Raw genomic sequence first — 25,235 nt, forward strand, 5'->3', positions numbered from 1 at the left:
ACCTCTATTCTCCCCCCACCCCCTGGCCCTTCTCTCTACTGTTTTCACCGCAACCTTCTTATTTCTCCCCTCGCGCCTCCTCCTCATGTTCATCACGACGCCAGTAATGGGAGGCCTAGCACGCACTTGAGGGCTTGCGGCCTGGGAAAGGAAAGGAAGACGTCACCAGGAGGTTTCCCTTGTCCCCATCATCTCCTCCCGTCCCACCCCTACTGTCAGAGCAGGATGGGTTTGGGCCACTAGGCCAGGAGCTAGGGAGCCAGGAAGCCAGGGTGGCTGGCAGTCAGGCTGTTGGTTGATGGAAGAGGACAGGTGAGTGGGGCTCAAGCCAAAAGAGAGATGTGGATATTGGGGCAAACGGACTCAGAGAATCACACTGAAAGAGGAGCAATATGGAGCCTCCAAAGAGGGAAAGTGACCAGTTGTCCCAACCCCACATAGCCTTACTGGACCCCAGATACAGGATTAGCATTGTTCCATCCTTCTTCAGAGGGCTTGGACATTTCTTCTCACAGCAAAACTGCTCCTCTTCATCCCCACTCTCCATAAAGACCCTTTGATTCTGGGAAGGTCAGCAGGGAGGGAGAATGAGATTACTTCAGACAGCTCTACTTGGCTCCCACCTTGGTATTGCCTGCTGAGATTCTTTCCTGCGTGGGGGCTGGGACAAAAGACTTTCTCAAAATTCCCAGGACAGTGGGTGGCCTGGGAGACACTGGCATTCTTGGATAGTTTTATCTCAGTGGGCACTTCCTTTCCCCTACTCCCACATACTAGTCCCTGGACTGGAGGGAAGGAGGGGCTGGGGTTTGCTACTTACGGCCAGTCTTTACTGAACTGAGATCAGGATGGGTAGCATCACTGACTGGGCTAAGCCTTTCACTGAGTAAGCAAGAAATATAAACACACAAACTCAGAGAGACACGGAGATGGAAGGCCAGGTGAACCAGTGAGACTAATCAGAAACAATAGGACAATACTTACAAAAGGCTAATTACAGAGGGTCTTGGGTCCAAGGCAATTCGGTATTTTTAAGGCTGTAAAGAGGTTTTGGGAGAAAGACACCTCAAAATATAGAGGCACTCAGAGTTTGAAAGAAATCTCCCCAGCTCTTAGCAAAGGACTTAAGTACTCACATATGTGCTCATTAAATAGATTAGTAAATGGATATTGAGGTGTTAATTCATTTAAAATTTTAGGGCCCAACTAAAATCCCAGTTCCATCTAATAAGTATTAAGCACTTAATTTCAAGCACAATCGGGATCCCTGGGTGGCGCAGCGGTTTAGCGCCTGCCTTTGGCCCAGGGCGCGATCCTGGAGACCCGGGATCGAATACCACGTCGGGCTCCCGGTGCATGGAGCCTGCTTCTCCCTCTGCCTGTGTCTCTGCCTCTCTCTCTCTCTGTGACTATCATAAATAAATAAAAATTAAAAAAAATTTTCAAGCACAATCCCCTGTGGGATGTGGTCCTAATCTTTAAAAAAATGACCACCTACCATCCCACCAGAGCAGCCCCAGCAAGGAGGGCCCCAAGACCACCAGCCCATGACAGCCACAACTCCAGCCAGCCAGCAGAAGTCACCAGGCACACACAATCTACACAAGTGATCACCATACGTAAGACCATCCCTTTAAGAGAAGTAGCTGTTTCATTAATTCATAGAAACAAACACAGAGGGACGCCTGGGTGGCTCAGTGGTTGAGCATCTGTCTTTGGCTCAGGTCGTGATTCCCGGGTCTTGGGATCGAGTCCCACATCGGGCTCCCTGAGGGGAGCCTGCCTCTCCCTCTGCCTATGTCTCTGCCTCTCTGTGTCTCTCATGAATAAATAAAATCTTTAAAAATAATAATAAAAAAAAAGAAAAGAAACAAACACAGAAAGGGGTGCCTGGGTGGCTCAGTAGGTTAAGTGTCTGACTTCCACTCAGGTCGTGATCTTGGGGTCCTAGGACTGAGCCCCATGTCAGGCTCTGCAGTCAGCAATTTTTAAAATTCTAATTCCAGTAAATTAACATGAAGTATAATATTATTTTCAGGTTTAGAATATAGTGATTCAACACTTCCATGCGTGGAAGTGTACTCCTTAATCCTCATCCATCCCCCCACCTACCATCAGTGTATTCTCCATAGTTAAGAGTCCATTTCTTGGTTTCTCCCTCTCTCTCTTATTTTTTCCCTTTGCTTATTTGTTTCTTAAATTCCACCTATGAATGAAATCATATTATATTTGTCTTTGACTGACTTATTTTGCTTAGCATTATATTCTCTAGCTCCATCCATGTTGTTGCAAATGGCAAGAATTCATTTTTCATGGTTGAATAATATTCCTCCATATCTATCTATCTATCTATCTATCTATCTATCTATCTATCTATCATTTTTATACATTCATCAATAGTGGACACTTGGGCTGCTTCCATATCTTGTTTATTATAAATAATGCTGCTATAAACATGGGGGTGCATTATCCCTTTGACTCAAGTGTTCTATTTATTTATTTATTTATTTATTTATTTATTCATTTATTTATGATAGTCACAGAGAGAGAGGCAGAGACACAGGCAGAGGGAGAAGCAGGCTCCATGCACCGGGAGCCCGACGTGGGATTCGATCCCGGGTCTCCAGAATCGCGCCCTGGGCCAAAGGCAGGCGCCAAACCGCTGCGCCACCCAGGGATCCCGACTCAAGTGTTCTTGTTGATCATTAAACTCTAACACCATTTCATTTAGTGCTTTTTCTGAGGTTTTATCTTATTTTTTCATTTGGAGCATATGCCTCTATGTCCCCATTTTGCTTGATTTTCTTTTTTTTTACAATATTTTATTTATTTATTCATGAGAGACACAGTGAAAGAGAGGCAGAGACACAGGCAGAGAGAGAAGCAGGCCCCATGCAGGGAGCTCAACATGGGACTTGATCCTGGATCTCCAGGATCAGACCCTGGGCCAAAGGCGGTGCCAAATCGCTAAGCCACCTGGGCTGCCCCGTGATTTTGTTTTCTTCTACTTTTCTTCTTCTTCTTCTTTTTTTTTTTTTTTTGATTTTATTTACTTATTTAAGAGAAATAGAGAGAGAGAGCATGAGTGGGGTGAGGTGCAGAGGGAGAGGGAAAAGCAGGCTTGGCAGGGAGCCTGATGAAGGGCTAGATCCCAGGACCCTGGGATCATGACCTGAGCAGATGCCTAACTGACTGAGCCATCCAGGTGCCCTTAAAATATTTTTTTTTAATTAAGTAATGATCATATAGATGCTCACTGGACTGGAGAGAAGAATGGAGGAACTCAAAGAGAACTTCAACAAAGAGAAAATATTAAAAAGAAATCAGAATTGAAGAATACAATAGCTGAAATAAAAAATACAATAACAGGAATCAGCAATAGATTAATGGTGCAGAAGATCAGTGATCTAGAAGATAGGAAAAGGGGAAGCACCCAAACTTCAAACAGCAAAAAGAAAATTTTTAAAAATGAGGATAAGAGATCTTTTGGAAAACATCAAGAGATAGGGGTCCCATAAGGAGAAGAGAGAAAGGGGCAGAAAATATAATTGAAGAAATAATAGGTGAAAATTTGCCTAATATAGGAAAGGAAATAGACATTCATGTTCAGGAAGCAAAGAGAGTCCAAAACAAGATGAAAGCCATGAGGCTAATGTTGGGTGTAGAGATTCCTTAAAAATAAAATCTTTAAGGGTACCTATATGGCTCAGTCAGTTAAGCATTTGCCTTCAGCTCACTTCATGATTCTAGGATCAAGCCCAGCATTGGTCTTCCTGCTCAGTGGGGAGCCTGCTTCTCCCTCTCCTCCATGCTCATGTTCTCTCTCACTATCTCTCTCTTTCTCTTCCAAATAAATAAATAAAATTACTTTTAAATTAAAAAAATTTTTTTAAGATTTTGTTTATTTATTCATGAAAGACACACACACACACACACACACACACACACACACACAAACAGACAGGCACAGGCAGAGGGAGAAGCAGGCTCCATGCAGGAAGCTTGATGTGGGACTCGATTCCAGGACTCCAGGATCACGTCCTGGGCGGAAGGCTGGCGCCAAACCGCTGAGCCACCCAGGGATTCCCTAAATTTTTAAAATTTCTTAAGTAGGCTCCACACCTAACTTGGGTCTTGAACTTATGACCCTGAGATCAAGAGTTACATGTTCTATTGGCTGAGCCAGCCAGGCACCCCCGCAAAATAAAATCTTTGGAAAAAAAGAAAAAAGAAAATGGCCACCTATTTTAGTTAAAATAAAACTCACATGCAATAAATGATTAAAATGAAATACCAAGTCTCAAAAAAAGCTACATTGAGTATAATTCCCAAGTGAAAAAAGACAATAAATGTTCTTGATGATGACTGCAGGGAAAGATGTTAGATACATTTTATCATGGTGGATGGGAGAATTTTGGTGCGAGTTGGCTTGGTGCAAAAGAAAGGAGAAAATGTTTTAAAGAGCAACATAGCATTGAGCCAGAAGCATGGACAGCAAAAGGCGGGGTATGACTAATGTAAGAAAGACACTAGTTACCAGCAGAGAAAAGGGCAAAGGGAGACAAATTAGGGAAGGCCTGGAACCCTAAAGTGAGTAGGTTAAAATAATCTCACAGGAATTGGATATCACTTTAAATTCTCAAAGAAGACAAGGAAACCTACGAGCAAGAAAATAGGTGGTTCCAGGATGAGGGGAGAGAGGCAGTCAGGTAAGGATGGTGGCACTGGCACTGGGTGTGGAAAGAATGGATGAACTACTTCAAAGGACAAATCCAAGTAACTCTGTTCCTACTCCTCAGGGTCTTGTGGAGAAAATCTCACAGTTCCACAGACTGGAGACTTTAATAAGTTCAGGATCTCCAAGCTTGAGAAGTCACCCTCTCCCAATCCTTACAAGTAGCTATTCAAACTTGCAGCTCATTCCTCAAGTTTCTTGCCTCACTACTTCTCTTATCTCAGCAGAACCCACATGCATCTTCAGAGAAAACAGCAGGAATGTGAGAATTCCAGCAACTTCTCGGGCCCTCTCCAGATGCACTTAGCTGCCTCGTCACATCTCTGTCAGTCCTGTAAATGAGGCACCCACATTGCCTGTCCAAGGTTCACCTTCCCACATTATCATAAGCTCCATGCACACAAGCCTAGCTAGGCTGTCTCACTTGTCACTGTACACAGTGCCTGGCACATAGCAGGTGTTAAATATATATATATATATATATATATATATATATATATATATATTTTTTTTTTAGGTGTTAACTATTAACACATTGGTTGCCTAATCTATCTACATCTCCTATGTAGGGGCCGTATTCCACATGTCTTCAAATCCTTTCTCCTTCATTTTTAAAAAAATATTTTTATTTATTTATTCTAGAGAGAAAGAGGGAGAGCAGGGGGAGGGGCAGAGGGAGAGGGACAAGCAGACCCATCCTGAGCACAGAGCCCAACTCAAGACTTGATCTCAAGACCCTGAAATCATGACCTGAGGCAAAAGGCAGATGCTTAACTGACTGAGACCCCCAGGCACTCTTTTCTCCTTCATTATTAACTTTTCTTTTTTCTACTGATACTTCCCCCTCAGTATCTACACATGCTCAAGGATCTAGTGTGATTTAAGAAAAAATTCTCAAAAAAAATTCTAAAAAAAAAAAAAAAAGAAAAGAAAAGAAAAAATTCTCAACTTTCCCTTGATGCTTGTCTGTATTTAGCTATTACTGGGTTTCTTTCTTCCCTTCATGGCTAAACTATAGAGCCTCCTATACTCACTGTATCCATTTCCCTCTTCTCATCCATCTCTCAATCTCCATATATTTTGCTCTCATCGATCCACTGAGATGGTTCTCATCAAGGCCATTAATGACTTCCTTGTCACATTCAGTGAAAACTCTTCGGTCTTTATCCTTTTGCCCTCTTATGGCATTTGACCCTATCAGCCCCTTCTTCCTTTTTTTTTTTTTTTTCAGCCCCTTCTTCCTTGAAAGTCTCTCCTCTTTTGGCTCCTGGGTACTTTCTCTTGACAGAAACTAGGGGCTTAATAAATATATTTTAAAAATATTTTAAAAGATTTACGAGAGAGAGAGAGAGAGAGAGAGGAGAGAGAGAGAGAGAGAACAAGTGGGAGGGGCAGAGGGAGGAGAATTTCAAGAAGACTCCACACTGAGTATGGATCCTGATGCAGGGCTCAATCTCATAACCCTGAGATCCTGACCTGACAAGAAACCAAGAGTCAGACGCTTAACTGACTGCATCACCCAGGTGTCCCAATATATATGTATTTTATTTTATTATTTTTAAAAGATTTTATTTATTTCTTCATAGAGACACACACAGAGAGAGAAGCAGAAACACAGGCAGAGGGAGAAGCAGGCTCCATGCAGGGAGCCCAACATGGGACTCAATCCTGGGTCTCCCAGATCACGCCCTGGACTGAAGGCGGTGCTAAACCGCTGAGCCATCGGGGCTGCCCTCAAATAAAGTCTTTAAAAAAAAATGATGTATGTGCTTTTCCTCATAAAATCTAGCTATTCAACCTGGGTCTTTCTCCTAAGCTCTAAACTCACTTTTAGGGGATCCCTGGGTGGCGCAGTGGTTTGGCGCCTGCCTTTGACCCAGGGTGCGATCCTGGAGACCCAGGATTGAGTCCCACGTCGGGCTCCCGGTGCATGGAGCCTGCTTCTCCCTCTGCCTGTGTCTCTGCCTCTCTCTCTCTCTGTGACTATCATAAATAAATAAAAATTAAAAAAAAATTTAAACTCACTTTTACAATTGCTTATTGGATAGTTCCATTTGGATTTTCCATAGGTTTTTACCACTCAGTGTAAAGACAGGAAACTTATCTTTTTATCTTTATATTCCCAGCACTTAGTCATAATGTCTGGCATTTGGTGAGTGGAGGAAGAAATAAATGCATCAGAGATGTGAACTACTTCCAGCTATGTCAGGTTGAAGTCTTGCCTGACTGCTTCTAATGACACTGAACTTTCTCTTCCTGAAATGATTCAGGAGTACTTACCATGTACTTAACTATGTTAACCGTGATGCAACCTCAGCGAAACAGAAACATAAGATGTTCCCTTTTGCATATTTTCCTAGATAATTGGTTTATCCAATTAAGTGCAAAACATCTTCATTTTAAATGTTTCAAATAGGGATTATTCAAAAAGGTATTATTGATTTTCTGTGGATGATATGGTGGAAAGAGCATGACTGAAAAAAAAAAAGAGCATGACTGGATGGTTAAGACTGACACTGAGCTGGGAAGCATGGCTTCAGATAAATCACTTCTCTCTAAGGCTGAGTCCACTGTGTGTGGTCACTCTCCCTGTTTGCCTACCTCACAGAATCAAATGAGGTAACGCAGGTGAAATGTTTGGTAAATCCAAGTGTTCCATGCATTTAAGAGGACATCACTGGGACGCCTGGGTGGCTCAGTGGTTTAGTGCCTGCCTTTGGCCCAGGGCGTGATCCTGGGGTCCTGGGATGGAGTCCCACATCGGACTCCCTGTGTGGAGCCTGCTTCTCCCTCTGCCTATGTCTCTGCCTCTCTCTCTGTGTGTGTCTCTCATGAATAAATAAACAAAATCTTAAAAAAAAAAAAAGATGCCATCACTTAACCAGGTTCCTTACTCAGAGGAAGCACTATGAACTTAATTGTACAGGAAACCAGTGAGGACACCGAAGTCTAGAATATACATGATTAATACTGTGTGCTCCTCTGCTACACAGCCACAAATGCTAGTTTTCACTTGTCTGCTTTGTTTTCCTAGTCTCCTCTTCTGATCTGTGTAAATTTTCTTTTTTTTTTTTAATTAATTAATTTATTTATTTATGATAGTCACACAGAGAGAGAGAGAGAGAGGCAGAGACACAGGCAGAGGGAGAAGCAGGCTCCATGCACCAGGAGCCCGACGTGGGATTCGATCCCGGGTCGCCAGGATCGTGCCCTGGGCCAAAGGCAGGCGCCAAACCGCTGCGCCACCCAGGGATCCCGTAAATTTTCATTATTAGTGCTCTTGCTTCTAAAATCTCCTGTTTTTATTTTTTTCTTTCCTCTCTTTAATTTGCTAATTATATGCTGTGGGTTCAGAGGTTACTGAAAATGGGTGAGATTAAGAAAAAATAAAAGACTTGAATGAATTAAATGAATAGTATTACACGTGACTATTATATTGCTACAAGTTCCACCTTATCTCCTGGCTCTTGGATAGGTTTTGAATTTATGCTTTCAGCCAATATCGATTGAGCACAATATTGATTGAGCACAATCCAGAGTACCTGGATTGAGTTCCAGGCACTCTGTAGGCATTAAGGATCATCCCTACCCTCAGGGAGTTTATAGGCTAATAAAGTCACAAATTACAGTGAAGGGGGTAATTCTAATAGGAAGGTGCACAGTTCTGAAGGACCACAAATCAGAGGGGTCTCATGTGGTTCCAGGGACTCATGATGACTCCACAGATTTGACTTTCCAGCTGAGAACTGAAGGTTGAGTAGGAAGGGAAGTGTGTGGGGCAAGAGTTCTAGGCAGAGAGACAGGAAGTGGGAAAGTCTAGAACACAGGACAAGGTGGAAGAAGAGGGACAGCAACCACACGTGTTGAGTACTGGAGGAACCAAGAGAATTGCAACATAGCTACAATACAAGGGGACAGATAGAGCTGAGGATAGGGAGCAGACACGAGGAGAAGCTGGAGGTCAGAGCACAAGGAATTGGTAGCAAAATTCTGGATTCAGCAAGTATCAATGTATTTGCATCTTCCTGTATTCACACTTCCCTTGTTTTTCAATTAGATTGCACATTTCTTTTAAAAAGGACTCTCGCCATCCCTATTGGTTTGGTAATGCCACCTATGACTGTCTCCAGAATGTATGATCAGTGAATTGATCAGAGGATACAGGAGTATAATGTTGCCACATTCATTATGAGGCTGAACTTACAATCTCATAATCTTGTGAAGTAACTAGCAGGAAAAGCACAGGCTTGGGATTCACACAAGGCCCTCATTGGCCAGTTAACTGGCTCTCGAATTTAGGGACAGGTTATTGAATCTCTTGAAGCCTCAGCCTTTTTCATCAGCAAACAGGATAGGGCGACATTTAACTCATAAAGGTACCAAAGAATGAAATGAGGTATTTATGTAACGTCGGGCAAAATGCACTCAACAAATGTGAGTCTGTAGTCACTTCCCTCACCGGAATTCTTTCCTGTGGGCCCCCACACCTTGCTCCTTAGCCATTCCCTTTCCTTTGGGCTTTGGAAGCCTTCCTTTCCACCTGCTCTTTCTGCTCAGCCTACAAATGTCCTCAAACCCCAAGCTAAAAATAGCCCCTCTCTCAGTCCAGCTTTCCACTTTCCAAAGCTACCTAGAAAATAGCTTGCTCTTCATCCCTTTACCATCATACTCGTCAAAGGAATTGTCAGCATTTTCCTGTCTAGGTTGTAGCAGGGGCCCTCAGCTCTAGAGCCTGCGAAGAGAAAGGGGAGTAGGGAAGGGGCCATGACCCAGCCACTGCCTCCAAGAGGGAGAACCAGTGATGCAAGGATGGCTTCGACTTCTGAACCTCGATTTACTCTTCAACTTTTGCCAACCAGTCAACTTCCCAATCCTTCCCTTTCTGCTAGAATATCTTATAAAATCACCAAAGCCCAAGGTCTCTCATCAAGCCTCATCCTGTGCTTAAGCAAGCTAAACCCTGATCCAGCAGGCCCTCTCACAGCTAAAAACTTATTGGAGCCTCTAATTCATTCTTACTGAGCTATTGGTGTCTCTCCCCTGATCCAAAATGCTGAATGTCTCCCTACTGCCCACAGAAGTGTGAACCCTTGAGCAAGTCTGTTAAAGCCTACCATGCTTTTTCCTTCTTCACTTCTCTCTCAAACAACCTGGGTTGCAGACATACAGAATAAATCAGCACTTCCTGAGTATGCCCCATATTACCTTTATTTGTTATATGGCTTATGGTTATTTCCATTGCCTGGGAACCAACACTCTCCCATATCTGCCTAGTAAATAGTTGAATCCATTCTTCTCATTCTGCTTGTTCAGTCCTATCAGAAATTATCTACGGGATGCCTGGGTGGCTCAGTGGTTGAGTGACAGCCTTTTGGCTCAGGGCGTGATCCTGGAGTCCCAGGCTCAAGTCCTACATTGGGCTCCCTGCAGGGAGGCCGCTTCTCCTCCCTCTGCCTATGTCTCTGCCTCTCTTTGTCTCTCGTGAATAAATAAATAAAATCTTAAAAAAAATTATCTTCTAAGTAATCTAAACTTCTCTTTACTCTCATTATTCTTCCAATTTCTATTAAGTTAATGATAATATTTGACTTGCATTGTAGTTACATATGCTTAAGTTTATCTCCCTGACAAAGCTGATTCTTTTATTTTTATTTTTTAAAAGATTTTATTTATTCACGAGAGACACAAAGAGAGAGAGAGGGAGACACAGAGACACAGGCAGAGGGAGAAGCAGGCTCCCTGCAGGAAGCCTGATGCAGGACTCAATCCCAGGTCTCCAGGATCAGGCCCTGGGCTCAAGGCGGCGCCAAACCGCTGAGCCACCCGGGCTGCCCTGATTCTTTTTTTAAAAGATTTTATTTATTTATTTGAGAAACTGAGCATGAGCAGGGCAGCAGGGGAAAGGGCAGAGAGAGGGAGAAGCAGACCCACTGCTAAGCAGCGACTCGATCCCAGGGACCCTGAGATCATGACCTGAGCCAAAGGCAGATGCTTAACCAACCCCAAGGCTGTCTGATTCTTGATAGTAAATGTTTTGGCCTCATTCAGAAACTGTAACTTACCTTCACTTCTGCAACCACATAGCCGCTACAAAGCACTGGCAGGTAGGCTTGTTTCCTCTAGTGGTTCAATGCTGTGCTGACATCTGCTGGTCACATGTGGTCTGGCTGCCCTGGCCCCAGCTCCTTCCTCTCTGTTATTAAGGGTGGGAACAGTCCATGCCACCCCTACCCAGCCAGGCACTGGAAGCCTATGCTCATGGTACCCCTGCACCAAGCACCACCTTCCCTGGAGACTCTGGGAACACACATCTGCTAGTCGCTGGCCTGCCTCAGGCATCTCTAGCCTAAGCTCAATTCAATTTTCAGTCTTTCCCCACTGATCCCCACCTCAGCAATTTGTACTTCACGTCCTTCAGCACCACAAAAATAGAAGAAGATGATCTCAAGGAACTGGGCATAAGGAAATGAAAAGACAGACAATTTAAAAGCAGGGGATGTACAATGCCTCCTCCTAACTTCACAAAATCAAGACTATTTCCTACAGAGTGCTGCTATTCCTTTTAACCTGTTGTGTTGCATTTCTAGAGCACTTGGGCCACAGACCTTCTGAGGGAGAGTGTGATGACCCGGAGGTAGAGCACAGAGCTGGTAGGTGGGGCTTGAGGGGCGGGGCCAAGCCAGAGGGCCTCTCACTGAGGAGCTTCTCCATTCTGAAAGCTCTCCCAGAACGGAGCGTCGAAGGCAAGATTGGCACCCAGCACTCGCCTCAGGTGAGGGATCGTCAGTGGCAGGCCAGGCTTTAGGGGTGATGGTGGAGAGGAGTCTCCATTCTGTCAGCCTGAGACTTCCGTGTTGTGAGACTCCCACTTGACAGAATTCGTGGGTCCCCAGCAGCAGTCCAGCTCAGTTTTCCTTGGGGCAAGGCAGCCTCAGAAGGGAGGGCCTGGTTTGGGATGGTATCAAAGCAGGGCAGAGGCACGCAGGTGATGTGGGTGCGTGACAGAGTACTGACAGGTGTGAGGACACCGTAGGGGCCACGGAGATAGACGTAAATAGACGTAAGGGCCAGAGGGAGAGTCTGGCCGGAGGACTGCAGGGCAGGACCCAGACAAGAGAAAAAGGAAGGCTAAAACAGGGAGAGAGAGGACAGCGGACCAAATGTGAGATAACCGCGGGTTCAATGAACAACTGGGTAACAGGAAGGCCAAGGAGGAAGGCAGGCTCACATGGAGCAATCTCCTCTTCCAGCTACGGAGCCTGGTCCAGAAAGGCAAGGCCAAGAGCAAAGCACAGTTCCAGGTTCCCAGTGGACCGGTACAGCTCTGGCAGACCGTCCTCCTAACGGTACCCATCTCCTCAGTGTCCTCAGACTCTCGTTTTGGTTTGGGGGAGAGGGTGAGGCTGCTCCTCACTGCGGTCACAACCACATCCTGCAGAGCAGTGGAGGGGAAGTAAGAAGCAAACAACCAGAAGCATGGGCAGAGACCAGGGGAGAGAACCCTGGGTATGTGGTGGTCATGTGCCACCAGGAGGGTCCTTGGTTTGGTCCCAGCAGAAGACCATGGGCCTCCAGTACCCCCTGCCCCATTTGCCATGCTTCCTTAGCCCAAGTCAAACTCATTGAAAGAATTCCAGGGAAGGAGGTTTCTTTGACTTATATAGTTCGAAGCCTTGTTTTTATCATTTGCTAGCGACTGTGGCCAAGTTGCTTCACTTCTCTCAGCTTCAGGGTTCTCATTGCAAGATGGGGACATCTACCTTACAAGGGGTTGGGAAGACTGGGACAATCCCCATAAAGCACCTGGAATGGATGTTCTCAATAAATGTTAGTTACTATTTTTATCAGGACTCCTGGGACCCCTATCTCACTAATTTCCTTAAAGACAGTATAATACAGCAGCACACACAGACTTTCGGATTCAGAAAAACAGTTGTGTCGGGCCTTGGGTAAATTATGTAAGGCAAGCCTCGGTTCGCTCAGCGGTAAAACGAGGAGAGTAATAGCCACACCTCATAGATGTATGGTTCCTGGCTGGCGACCACAATGGTCGCCATGAAAGTGATCTGCCAGGTAAGCCTCATCTTCTCCGCTGTAGTGCAGCAACAGCCTACTTCCCCTTAAGACTTAACTCATGGGGGCTAGTGGCCTGTATGATCTCACACCTCCAGCCAGAGCTGTCACTGCTCCTCTGGGAAGGGTGGTGATCAGGATGTCCTACAGTACTCTAGGGAAAGAAATGGGAATAAGGCATAGAGGACTGAGGGTGCCCAGGGGAGAAAAGATGAGAAAGAGAGAGGACAGTGAGAAACCAGAGAAAGGAGGAAAATTCATCTCTAAGGAAGCCTGTGGCCTTTCTAGTGACTGACCACATACCGTCTTGCGCCCCTTCCCCAGAAACTATGGAGTCCTTCAGCTCAAAGAGCCTGGCACTGCAGGCTGAGAAGAAGCTGCTGAGTAAGATGGCAGGTCGGTCTGTGGCTCATCTCTTCATCGATGAGACAAGTAGCGAGGTGCTGGATGAACTCTACCGGGTTTCCAAAGAATACACGCACAGCCGGCCCCAGGCTCAGCACGTCATCAAGGACCTGATCAAGGTGGCTGTGAAGGTGGCGGTGCTGCACCGCAGCGGCTGCTTTGGCCCCGGCGAGCTGGCCCTGGCTGCCCGCTTCCGCCAGAAGCTGCGTCAGGGCGCCATGACGGCGCTCAGCTTTGGCGAAGTGGACTTCACCTTCGAGGCTGCCGTGCTGGCCGGCCTGCTGACTGAGTGCAGGGATATGCTGCTGGAGCTGGTGGAGCACCACCTCACGCCCAAGTCACATGGCCGCATCCGTCGCGTGTTCGATCACTTCTCTGATGCGGGCCTACTCACAGCCCTCTATGGGCCTGACTTCGCTCAGCACCGCAGCAAGATCTGCGATGGGCTCAGGAAGCTGCTGGACGAGGGGAAGCTCTGAGGCCCGGGCCCAGCACATTCTACCTCGGCCAAACGGCAGACTGAGAAAGCGACAGCCAACAGGCCTTCTAACCCTGCTCATCAGCACTAATGCTTTTCAATCCTCTGAGACCACCCCACCCCCAAACTACTGGTGGAGAAGAGGCAGAGCCGAGGGTTGAGGCCTCTCTCCCACTCCAGCCCCAGGACAGGAAACAAAGCTGCCTGAAAAAGACGAAGTGAAACTTGGATCTCTACTTCCCCCATCAGGGACATTTGAAGCAGGGAAGCCCCTCCCTTGAGGACCAGGGAAGAGGGCATAGCCTAACTAACCCTTCAGGGGACACTAGAGACGAAAGGGGGTGTGGGGGCCCTTTGGAGCCGTTCTAGACCTCCAGCTCCAGGCAGAGCCTGGACAGATGCCAGAGGCTCTGCCCCAGAGCACAGGAAGAAAGGGCCAGGGCAGGGGAAATTCTCATAGGGGAAATAAAACTACTAAAACATGCACAGGGCTCAATGTTTAATCTCTCCAGCTTCTTATACCTTCTGACCATCACAGAGGCAAGAGATAAACACCACTTATCTTACCTCTCACCATTTCCACAGGAGACTGAGACATAGTTCCAAGTATCATTAGGGTTCCCTTGCCTATTTCTAGTTAAGAAACTAAAAAAACAAAAACAAAACAAAAAAACAAAAAACAAAACTGTACCGCAGATCAGTGCTACAAATTGCAAATAAATATGCAGTGGGGGAGCAAGGCATAGATCAAAAGGGTCTGGTGGGGAAGGAGTGTGACAAAGAAACTCCCACAACAAACAGGCTCCCCCCAAACTGTCCTCTTCACACTCCAAGGCAATTCTTCTTTCATCCCTTAGCCTCACATGGGCTGAAGAGAGGAGCAGGTTAGAAGGGTGAACTGGTGGCATGGAGAGTTCCGGTCCCTACATTGCTGCTTTTTATTCAGAGCAAGAGTTATAAAAAAGTTAGAGTGAACTGTTAGTCAAAACTGAGTCCAAATCCTTTACTTGGAGGTTGGGGGAAAGGCCCAGCACTGTCTGCCATTCTCTGCAGAAGGGCTAGATCACTGATTGCCCCATCTTGAGTAACGTGCTTGTCTAAGAAGGTGGGGAATGTGAAGAACTAGCAGCACTGGCTCGCTGTTCCTGGATTCCCCGCACCCCAGACTTACAGAAATCCCATTTTTCAGTTACAAGAGGAAAACAATAAGATATAGCAAATAAATACTACTTCAATATAGCACCAAATAAATTAGGTAACATAGTCAGAAATGGGGCGGAGGCTGAAGGCTGGGGGGAGTCCTTGCCTCCCTGCTCTAAGGCCAAGGAATGGTAAAGGGATAGGAAAGGCAGCATGGATGTAAAAAGAGCCTTCTGAATCTAAAGGACAACTCTAGATTCAGCCCAAAAACTGAGGAGGGTTCTGTTCTCTGTCCCCAGGAAAGCTGCCCCAGGCGAGGGAATTCTAGATCAATAGGAGGCTGGGAAGATGGCAGGAGGGAGGGAGGTGGGCTGGGAAGCTGTGTTCTTGAGCCTCACCTCAGGCTCCTCTCCCCCTCAAGTTGCTCCTTCAACATCTTGCTTCTCTCCATCAGTTTCGGGGACATCAGAGTTTGAAGATTTCATCCTCCTGGTCTCGAAGTGTCCGGGTCCGAGAGGTTCGGGTGAGTGGCACCGGACCTAGGACTGCTCGCTGCTGCATCCGAGGGGAGCTCAGGTGAAGGCCTGACTCCTCCCCAGGTATCCTGCAGGTGAGGAAAGGGGGAAAAATGACAGATCAGGGCAAGAACCGAGAAAGGGCCCAGTGAAGGGGTACAGAGCAAGCTATCCTCCCCTTCTTTTTCTTTTTTTAAAGATTGTATTTATTTATTCATGAGAGATACAGAGAGAGCGAGAGAGAGGCAGAGACGCAGGCAGAGGGAGAAGCAGGCTCCATGCAGGGAGCCTGATGTGGGACTCGATCCTGGGTCTCCAGGATTATGCCCTGGGCTGCAGGCCGGCGTTAAACCACTGAGCCACCAGGGATGCCCTATCCTCCCCTTCTAATAGACATGAGCAGCTTGCTCTGAGATGGAGTCTTGTCACCCTCTCGCTAAGTTCTAACCCGAATGCTCCTTCGTGGATCATTAGCGCTCATCTCCTCTACTCCAGTGAGCACAAAGAACCATTTTCTGCTGCTCTACCCATCCCAGCAGCCACTGGCTCTGTTGCTGTCCTAGGGCCACCTGGGCAAAAGGCTTTACCTTGCTTCTGCTGACACTGAGCTCTTACTTGTGTGCCTGGTCAGCTAAGGCTACAAGAATGGAGAAGTCTGTGGAAGGGCTTAAAATGAACCATTCAAGACTCACCCACTTTCTCCCTTTCTCAGCTTCTGGGCAGCAGCCTTCTTTGACAGGCTGATCTGTGAATCAAGCTTCTTAAGGAAATCTGAGGCAGAGAGGTCATGGATGGGAGTTGAGGGTTCCCGGCCAGGTGTGGGAAGGACTTCGCCATTAGCACGTTCTGAGCCTGGCTCTTGTTTCTTCCTGTCAGCTGAGTGTGGCCGAACTTCATCGTTCCTTGACTGTACATCTTCCTCTCCATTCTTCTCTTCCTCAGAATCCAAACCATTGAACAGGTCTCTGGGCTCTGTCAGGATGGGGATGTAGAGGGTTTTCTTCAAGAAGATGGAGTCATTAGTATAAAGGCGGTTTGCACGCTTAATCTGTTCCATCTTTAAAAAAAAGTCACCGTAATTAATAATAGTAATAATGATCAATCTTCTGTTTAGCATCTCATGCCTTTTAAAGTGATTGTACAGAGTCCTATCTAACCATATCATAACCAAGCTAAAATACAAAGGGTTGACAGTATTCCTCTTTTATTGATCAGTGGGTTCCATACTTTCTGGTGTTAGGGTCCCTTTATGTTATCAGAAAACTACTGAGGAAAAAAGCTTTCCTCAAATGTAGATTATAGCTATCAACATTTAAAGTATTATAAATTAAAACTGAAAAAAAAAATGAAAAAAATGTATTTATTTTAAAATAACCCATTACTGGGGCCCCTGGGTGGCTCAGTCAGTTAAGCATCTGACTCTTGATTTCAGCTCAGGTCATGATCTCAGGGCTGTAGAATTGAGCCCTAGGGTCAGGCTCCTTGCTCAGTGGGGAGTCTGCTGGAGATTCTCTCTTCATCTCCCTCTGCCTCTCCCCCATCCTGTGCTCACTCTTACTCTCTCTTCCAAATATATAAATCTTAAACAAACAAACAAACATGTTAACAAATATTTTAAGGAAAAATAACTATTTTCTAAAACAACAACAAATGGATCAAAAAGAGAGGCACTGTTTTACATTTTTTTTTGCAAGTTACTTTAACATCTGACTTAACAGAAGACCACAGAAGATTCATCTATCTGCCTCTACATTCAATGGGCTGTAATATTACATGTCATACAACTTCTGGAAAATACAGTACACTCATGAGGATGAAAAAGACAAAGCCTTGTTATCATTACTGTGGCAATGATTTTGACCTTGTAGATTCCTGAAGAGTTTCAGGTACTCCTAGGGATCCCTAGACCTCACTTTCAGAACTTCTGTTAAAGAAGAAGGAATTGAGGCTCAGAGAAGTTAAGTTAGTTGTGTAAGATGATCCAGCAGGTTAATGACAAAGCTAGAAATGGAATTCTGGGCCTTTTTACTCCTTCTGGGGATGCTTTTCACACTAATAATTTCATTGACCAAATATTTATTTAGTACCTATTTATTCATCACTGAACATAGTGACTGGCATTACTATCCACTTGCAACCCAAGGTAGAAATATCAATGCCAACCTTAACTCATTCTTTTCTTTGACCAACCATACCCAACTGTTCAACAAAAGTATTGCAAAAATCTCTCTCCCATCTGGTCTGACCTTCACGTTGCCTGCCAGCACCTTAGAACATATTCTTACTATTTCTCCTCTGGGTATTATAACAGTCATTTATTTTATTTTATTTATTTTTATTTTATTTTTTTATTTATTTTGTTTTATTTTTATTCATGAGACACACACAGAGAGAGGCAGAGACACAGGCAGAGGGAGAAGCAGGCTCCATGCTGGAAGCCCAACGTGGGACTTGATCCCAGGTCTCCAGGATCACGCCCTGGGCTGAAGGCGGCGCCAAACCGCTGGGCCACCAGGGCTACCCCTATAACAGTCTTTTTTTTTTTTTTTTTTTAAATAAGTGATGTGTGATATTCTTTTTTTTTTTTTAAAGGTTTTTTATTTATTTATTTACAATAGTCACAGAGAGAGAGAGAGAGAGGCAGAGACACAGGCAGAGGGAGAAGCAGGCTCCATGCACCGGGAGCCCGACGTGGGACTCGATCCCGGGTCTCCAGGATCGCGCCCTGGGCCAAAGGCAGGCGCCAAACCGCTGCGCCACCCAGGGATCCCCCTATAACAGTCTTTTTAACTGGTCTTCCTCTCTCCATTTCTATGTATCTCCACCCTGGTCAACAGCTATCTTTCTAAAAAAACTTAATCTGATCAACCTGCTACCTTGCTTATTAACCTCCTATGGCTCCCCATTGGCTCAGAGATAAAAGTCAAATTAGCGTTCAAGGGTTCTCAATCTACCCCCATAAAATGTCTAACCTCATCTCTCATCTTCTGCCATCTATATATTTTGCCATCCTGAACTTTTCATTTTTTCCCCAAACATTTTATCATCTTTCACACTTTTGTGTCTTTATCTACCTGAAATACTTCTCCACTGTCTTCTCTGCTGGGAAAACTTCTTCTCATCAACTATAACTCCCTTTGTGTTAACCTTCTCCAGGGCTCCCACGGTATACTGTAAATAGTGCCCTATAATACCTACTCTGTTATATTGTTATTTACCCTTTTGCATATTTGTCTTGCCCAAACTCTTTGAGTTCTTTGAGGGCAGGGATGCTGTTCCTGTATCCTAAGGCCCTTCTCAACATCACACAAACTTGGCACAGAGCAGAGGTTCATTAATGCTTTATGAGCAAATCAACTAGATAACAAAATATAGAAACTGCAAATGTAGTATATTAGTAAAAATCTTATGCTATACTGCGTTAAAATAAAACTGGATTAATCTCAACATATTGTTAAAAAAGTTTAAATTGGCTCGCAGTTTTGCAGCTTTATTTTGCAAAGCACTTTGGTACTATTAATTTCATTTTGCCTAGATAATATCTAGGTCCCTAACTCCAAGATGCTATGAATACTGTGAATCTTTTGGTTCTTTCATTTCCTAGAAGTACCATATAAGGCAACATCATTCCACCTTTAAAAAAGGATGTAACCAAAGCCAAACCCCAGAGGAGTCCTAGGCTGCTGAGCCTGTCTGTTGAGCTAGAAAGGCCCTTAGAATCTAAAGAGGGTAGCCCCGGTGGCGCAGCAGTTTAGCGCCGCCTGCAGCCCAGGGTGTAATCCTGGAGACCCTGGGTCGAGTCCCACTGCTTCTCCCTCTGCCTGTGTCTCTGCCCCTCTCTCTGTCTCAATAAATAAATAAAAAACTTTTTTAAAAAAGAATCTAGTTAAAGAGAATAGTTAAAAAAAAAGAGAGAGAAAGAATAGTTCAAAGGGATGATTTTAGAATGAGACAACCTGGTCTGAATCCCAGCTTGATTTAATAGACTAGTTAACTCTATTAAGTAGACTTGTAGTCTGTAGCACGTTATCTCCCTAACCCTCGTTTCCTTATTTTCTTTAATCTTTTTTTTTTAAGATTGTATTTATTTATTCATGAGAGGCACAGAGATAGAGAAGCAAAGACACAGGCAGAGGGAGAAGCAGGCTCCATGCAGGGAGCCTGATGCGGATAGGTAATAACTCCAGTAATCATTATTTAATACCTCTTTCTCATTTTACAAATGGTAAGGAAACTGAGGCCCCAGCCAGGTGAAGGGACATATGCAGGCACTCAGCTGGGATAGAGGGAGTGATCAACACCTTCATATCCACTTCCTTTGTTTAGGCCATGGCCTCTACTTGCAGTGTTCACTTTCCTATCCTCCCAATCTCCATCTGTGGAAATCTTAGCCATGTTTTCATTCATTCAAAAAACATCTATTAGCTTCTGTGTGCTGGGATTCTGCCAGACTCCAGAGATATAAAACGGAAAGAAAATAGTTCTGTCCCTTAAGAAAAGTACAGGTTATTGGAAAGACAAACACATACAAGGTATAAACAACAGGAGTATAGGTTTGTGGAGGAGCTATAGAAAGGAACTTCTAAGTCTTTCAAGGCCCCTTAAAATTCCCTTAAAATCTACACTTACGTCTGCCCTCGTCCCTTTCCAAATATAAATGAATCTTTTCTGATTTCCCATCCTTTGTTATTACCTCTACAAACTCACCTGCAATCATTACCTGTTTCCCCCTTACATTTCTCACTAGACTGCAAATTATATGAGGGCAACAATTACACATTTTATTTATGTTTTGATCTCTTGGTCTGGTTACAACAGTGCTTAAACATACCATGCACAGAAATGTTAGCTAAGGATGCCTGGGTGGCTCAGTGTGTTGAGCATCTGACTCTTGCTCTCTGCTCAGGTCATGATCTCAGGGTGGTGAGATAGAGCCCAGCATCTGGCTCTGCACTTAGCAGGGAGTCTGCTTGACATTCACTCTCCCTCTCTCTCTGCCTCTGCCCCTCCTCACCCTGTGATCTAAAATAATAAATACATAAATAAATCTTTTTAAAAATGCCGGTTAAAAAAATAACTTAAAAATAAAAAGAGGGATGCCTGGGTGGCTCAGTGGCTGAGTGTCTGCCTTTGGCTCAAGGTGTGATCCTGGGGTCCCGGGATGGAGTCCCACACCAGGCTCCTGGCAGGGAGCCTGCTTCTCCCTCTGCATATGTCTCTGCCTCTCTCTCGGTGTCTCAGGAATGAATAAAATCTTAAAAATAAAATTAAAAAAATAAAAAATAAAAATAAATGTTGGCTAAATTTGACAGGATATGGGAAAAAACTCATCAGTTTCAATGCAATGTATTTTTTACTGCTATCAAATATACCCCATGCACAGCCTGAAATGCCTGGTGTAGAGTATCTGTTTTGCACCATGGAGGCCACCCTACGGAAAGAAGGTAGAGCACTGAGGAGTAAAAAAGAACTAGAAGAGACAGACTTTAAAAACTTAGAACTAGGGGGGCCTGGGTGGCTTAGTTGATTAAGCAACAGACTCTCGAATTCAGCTAAGGTCCTGGTCACAGGGTCCTGGGATGGTTGTGGGGCTCCATGCTTGCCTGCCAGTCTGCTTGGGATTTTCCCACCTTCTTCCCCTCTCCTTCCCCCTCTTCCAAAAATAAATACATAAATCTTTGGGGAAAAAAACCCCAACAACTTAGATCTAGAGTGGTTAGAGCACTGGTCTCACAAAGAACCTTAGAAACCAACTCTCCACTGTTTGCTGTAAATGTTTAATCACTTGCAATTAAAAAGTTTCTATGTGGTTAATATTACGAGCTTTGGAGTCAGATCTGTTTGAATTCCCACTCTAATGCTCATTGGTCATTTGACCTTGGTCAAATTGGTTAACCAATCTAAGTCTGTTTCTTCATCTGTAAACAAATGTATGCTTGATGGGGATGGGAGAACCAAATGGGCCAATGTATGTAAAACCTCTAGAATAGAGACTGGCATAAATAGAGGCAGCTCCTCTCCACCCGGATAGTGGCACAGGGTCGGTCTCAACCAGACAAGGCAACACTGAGATGGGAAAACAAAAAGATAAAGGTGGGTCAGACCACAACACAATTAGGAAATTTCAGGGGAAGTTGCCTAGCCGGGTCATTACATTCTAATGAGGAATAATCTGTTCTGAGTGGTTGTCTGCATCCCTACCATGGAAGACTCACCGTCACCCCGTATTTCAGTGCGAGTCCAGCCAGGGTGTCTCCGGGGGCCAGCTGATGCTCCAGGCGTCTTTCCCTCACCGGGGAGCAGGCTGACTGCACCAGGCTTCCGTAAGAACGAGCCCGGCTCCCCTGTAGCAGTCCTGACCCCCCGAGGGGGGCCTGTCTAGAGGACGAAGCCATCTCCTCACCCCGCCGGCAGCTGGGGTTGCAACTGAGGGAGGCCTGGCTAAGTGCCGACAGCCACAGGGCTGGGGGCTAGGGACGTCTATCCAGGGGGTTCCTTTCCCCTGTCTCCTCTCACAACTCCCCCGTCTGCCCCGGCACTTCGCGCCCCCGCGGCTCTCGTTTGTCCCGCTTCCCAGGCGCCTTCCCACGAATCTGTATCCAGAGGATCCAGTCCCTACCAGAGTCTATCCTTATTAGCACCCCGCTGACTTTCAACCCTCCCACCACTATGAACTCTGACCTTTGAACTGTAGTTACCCTCCACCCTCCGCTCAGCTTGCCCCTCTCCCCCAGGTCAGGCAGCCTCGGCCTCCCAGGTTCCCCTCACACCCCGGCCCCGCCTCGTCCCGGGGTTGGTCGGCTAGTGTCAGGAATAAATCCAGCCCCCTCCTGGTGGGCTGTCGGCGGCTAGGGAGGCGCGTGAGGACCGCGAGAGTTTGTACTACACGTCCCACTCAGAGATCTTCCAAGGCCCGCTCGTCAGCAAATCCGTCACGGCCTCAACGTCGGTCTCCACATTTAAGTTCTTGTCTCCCCAGACGCCTCGAATCAGCCAAGATGCAAGGGCCGGGAGCCAGCTGGGTGGCAAGCCCTTTGAAAAAAAGACTTCATTTCCCAAAACGCCCCGCGCCTGCGGGGTCGCCGGTCGCGTGGGAAGTGCGGTCGGCCCCGCAGGCTGTGGGCGGGCTTTCCGCGAGCGCTGTGCATCTAGGGAAGCGCTTCTAGGGAAGTAAGGAGGCCAACCGGAAAGAAACCCGAGGGAGGAAGACGCTTACTCCTGCTACGGTGGCCTGAGAGGAGTGGCCAAGGCGGCTCGGGAGAGTTGTTCGCTTATGGAACTCAGTCGTAATGTCTTTCAAGAGGGAAGGGGATGATTCGAGTCAACTCAATGTGCTCAAAGTAAGCGCGAGAGGGGAGCATCCGGGACAGTTTCGCTGCCCCGTGAGGGAGCTGTTTTGTTGCTCTGGCAACAGCTGCGGGGCCGGCGCGACCAGAGCTGGGTAGTGACCCCTTCTTCGCCCAGTGATCTCTGTTCTCATGGTCCTTTTTGCCTTTCAATCTTTGACCCCTCTCTCCTCTCCCGCTGGTCCCGTCCGGCTACCCCCTGCAGAAACGGAGAGTCGGGGACCTGCTGGCCAGTTATATCCCAGAGGATGAAGCGCTCATGCTACGGGATGGACGGTGAGGGCGAGGGGTGATCAAGCCCGAGGGTGCTGCGGTTATAGGCTTCATATAATTTTGTTATCAAGGGGGGAGCGGGAGTATTCTGATGGGGGATGAGGGACAGGGATGTGGGTGGTGGAAATTGGGAGACCCTGGAGTTTGGTTTTGGAAAGGGTTGCTAGGTCCAGGTGGAACCAGACCCCACTCACCTGGCACCGAATATCTTCTACCCTCCTCTCCAGCTTTGCTTGTGCAATCTGTCCCCACCGACCTGTACTGGACACCCTGGCCATGCTGACTGCCCACCGTGCAGGCAAGAAACATCTGTCCAGTAAGTGAGGGAAGACAAATCTCTGCAGATTACTCTTGCAGTTTTGTTTTTAATTCTCTTCCCCTCTACCTTCAGGCCTGCAGCTTTTCTATGGCAAGAAGCAGCCAGTAAAGGGAATGGAGCAGAATCCAAGACAGCAGAATGAATTGAGGCAGTCAGAGATCAAGGCTGAGGTAGGTAATCAGGGAGGGGAGGGTGTGTTTTAGGTGGGCCTGCTGCACATCTTAGGCTTGAAGGGCTTCGACTTCTTTCTAGCTCTGAAGACACTGACTGTGTTTCCCATCTCCACACCAGGCTCCTCTGTTAACGCAGACCCGACTTACCACCCAGAGTGCTCTGCACAGAGCTCCTCACTATAACAGTTGCTGCCGCAGGAAGCACAGGTCTGTGGGGTGGGAAAGCCAGAGGTAGGGCGGGTCAGAGGAGATAGATGGCTCTAAGATAAAGGTATTACAAATTGTATTCTCAGGAATATTAATACTCCAGAGATGTTTACTGGTATTTCAGAAAAAAAAGAAATGTTGCTTTTTTTTTTTTTTAAGTTTAGGAAATGGCACTAAAGATTTTACTGATTTATTCATGAGAGACAGAGAGAGGCAGAGACATAGGCAGAGGGAGAAGCAGGCTCCCTATGGAGAGCCCAATGCAGGATTCAATCCCAGGACCCCGGGATCCTGACCTGAGCCGAAGGCAGACACTCAACCACTGAGTCACCCAGGTGCCCCAGGAAATGGCACTTTGTGATCCTACTTGAAGAGTAGTAATATTAATATATTCGAAGGGCTCTACAAAGTCTAAAGATTAAAAAAAAAAAAACCTCAAAATTTTATACGAGCCTTTTAAAAATTCATATGATTCCAAAATTCTTTTTTTTATGCAGGACATTTACTAATATCTTGAGGAACACAGTTTAGGAAGCCCTTCTGTAAGGGATTGGGAGTCATAGGAGAATTGGCCTTTTTCCTTTACTACTTTTATAGACGTTGATTCTTCTCTACCTAGACCAGAAACCCCTCGTCCCTCTGTCTCCCATCCCCCTTTACCACCCCCAGAGGTTGAGCCTGAGAGTGGGAAGATCACTAAGGAACCCATGCCTGGAGCTGGCCCACAGGCCAAGGAGTCAGCAACTGTCTCATCCCCTCTGCCCATGAGCCCCACGAGGAAACGAGCCCTGGATCATTACCTCACCCTTCGAAGGTTTGTATGCAGAATCACTTTCTTCAAGTTTTCTCTTTTCTTTCTGAGTTTTCTTATTTCAATCCTTCTCAATTGTTTTTCTCTTATCCCCACTAACTTCTTAAACCTCTTTTCCTGATTTATTCTATTTTCTGTTATTTGCAGCTCTGGATGGATCCCAGATGGACAAGGTCGATGGGTAAAAGATGAGAATGTTGAGTTTGACTCTGATGAAGAGGAACCTCCTGACCTTTCCTTAGACTGATACCCTCTTTTCCCCCTCAGTTCACAAATAAATTTCAGCAGGCTCCAGGAGTCGAACTTTCTTCAAGTCTACTTCCTTGCCCCATTTCAGGATTTCACAGGTGAATTTTTTTTTTTTTTAAGTAGGCTACACACCCACTGTGGAGCCCAATGTAGAGCTTGAACTCATGACCCTGAGATCAAGACCTGAGCTGAGATCAAGAGTCAAACTCTGATTAACCAACCAAGCCACCCATTTCAGGTGTCCCCCGTTTCAGGACAGCCAGGCCCATTCTTCCCTGAAATGTACACAGCTCCCCATACTTCTGACCCCTCCCCCACCTTCAACCAAAGTACTGCCAAGCGTCAGCTGCATGCAGCCCAATGCCCTATTAATAAGTCTGTCAGAGGAGGTCTTTGCCCTTCATGTTGTCTGCCTTCTTCCCCACCTTCACTCAAAGTTCTTTCCTCCTTCAGATCACATGAAGTTGTAGTTAGACACCAGGGGCCCTACCCATATCTGAAAAGAGGGCTG

At 46.0% G+C, this 25,235-nt stretch overlaps 3 protein-coding genes across 4 annotated transcripts; 2 read left to right on the plus strand and 1 right to left on the minus strand.

Annotated features, from left to right (window-relative positions):
• Window positions 1-11,125: 11,125 nt before the first annotated feature.
• Window positions 11,126-14,175, plus strand: TNFAIP8L2 (TNF alpha induced protein 8 like 2). Its single transcript, XM_055312678.1, has 2 exons — window positions 11,126-11,507; window positions 13,133-14,175. Exon 2 carries the CDS (start codon window positions 13,138-13,140, stop codon window positions 13,690-13,692), a length of 555 nt encoding a protein of 184 aa, XP_055168653.1. The 5' UTR covers window positions 11,126-11,507; window positions 13,133-13,137; the 3' UTR covers window positions 13,693-14,175.
• A 2-nt stretch (window positions 14,176-14,177) lies between these two features.
• LYSMD1 (LysM domain containing 1) lies at window positions 14,178-22,425 on the minus strand. The gene is made up of 3 exons (XM_055312677.1): window positions 21,562-22,425; window positions 16,039-16,403; window positions 14,178-15,435 (listed from the first exon to the last, which is right to left on the minus strand). Exons 1-3 carry the CDS (start codon window positions 21,739-21,741, stop codon window positions 15,297-15,299), a joined length of 684 nt encoding a protein of 227 aa, XP_055168652.1. The 5' UTR covers window positions 21,742-22,425; the 3' UTR covers window positions 14,178-15,296.
• An 82-nt stretch (window positions 22,426-22,507) lies between these two features.
• SCNM1 (sodium channel modifier 1) lies at window positions 22,508-24,783 on the plus strand. 2 transcript variants are annotated; one of them, XM_055312676.1, is made up of 7 exons: window positions 22,508-22,686; window positions 22,898-22,968; window positions 23,193-23,263; window positions 23,357-23,454; window positions 23,576-23,664; window positions 24,284-24,478; window positions 24,623-24,783. In XM_055312676.1, exons 1-7 carry the CDS (start codon window positions 22,636-22,638, stop codon window positions 24,720-24,722), a joined length of 675 nt encoding a protein of 224 aa, XP_055168651.1. In that variant the 5' UTR covers window positions 22,508-22,635; the 3' UTR covers window positions 24,723-24,783. The 2 variants fall into 2 exon arrangements, with proteins under 2 accessions (XP_055168651.1, XP_055168650.1); XM_055312675.1 differs by having other exon boundaries at window positions 22,512-22,686; window positions 23,193-23,281.
• Window positions 24,784-25,235: the final 452 nt, after the last annotated feature.

This window comes from Nyctereutes procyonoides, unplaced genomic scaffold (genome assembly GCF_905146905.1).
Source record: "Nyctereutes procyonoides isolate TBG_1078 unplaced genomic scaffold, NYPRO_anot_genome, whole genome shotgun sequence".
In the NCBI taxonomy this organism is placed as follows: domain Eukaryota; kingdom Metazoa; phylum Chordata; class Mammalia; order Carnivora; family Canidae; genus Nyctereutes; species Nyctereutes procyonoides.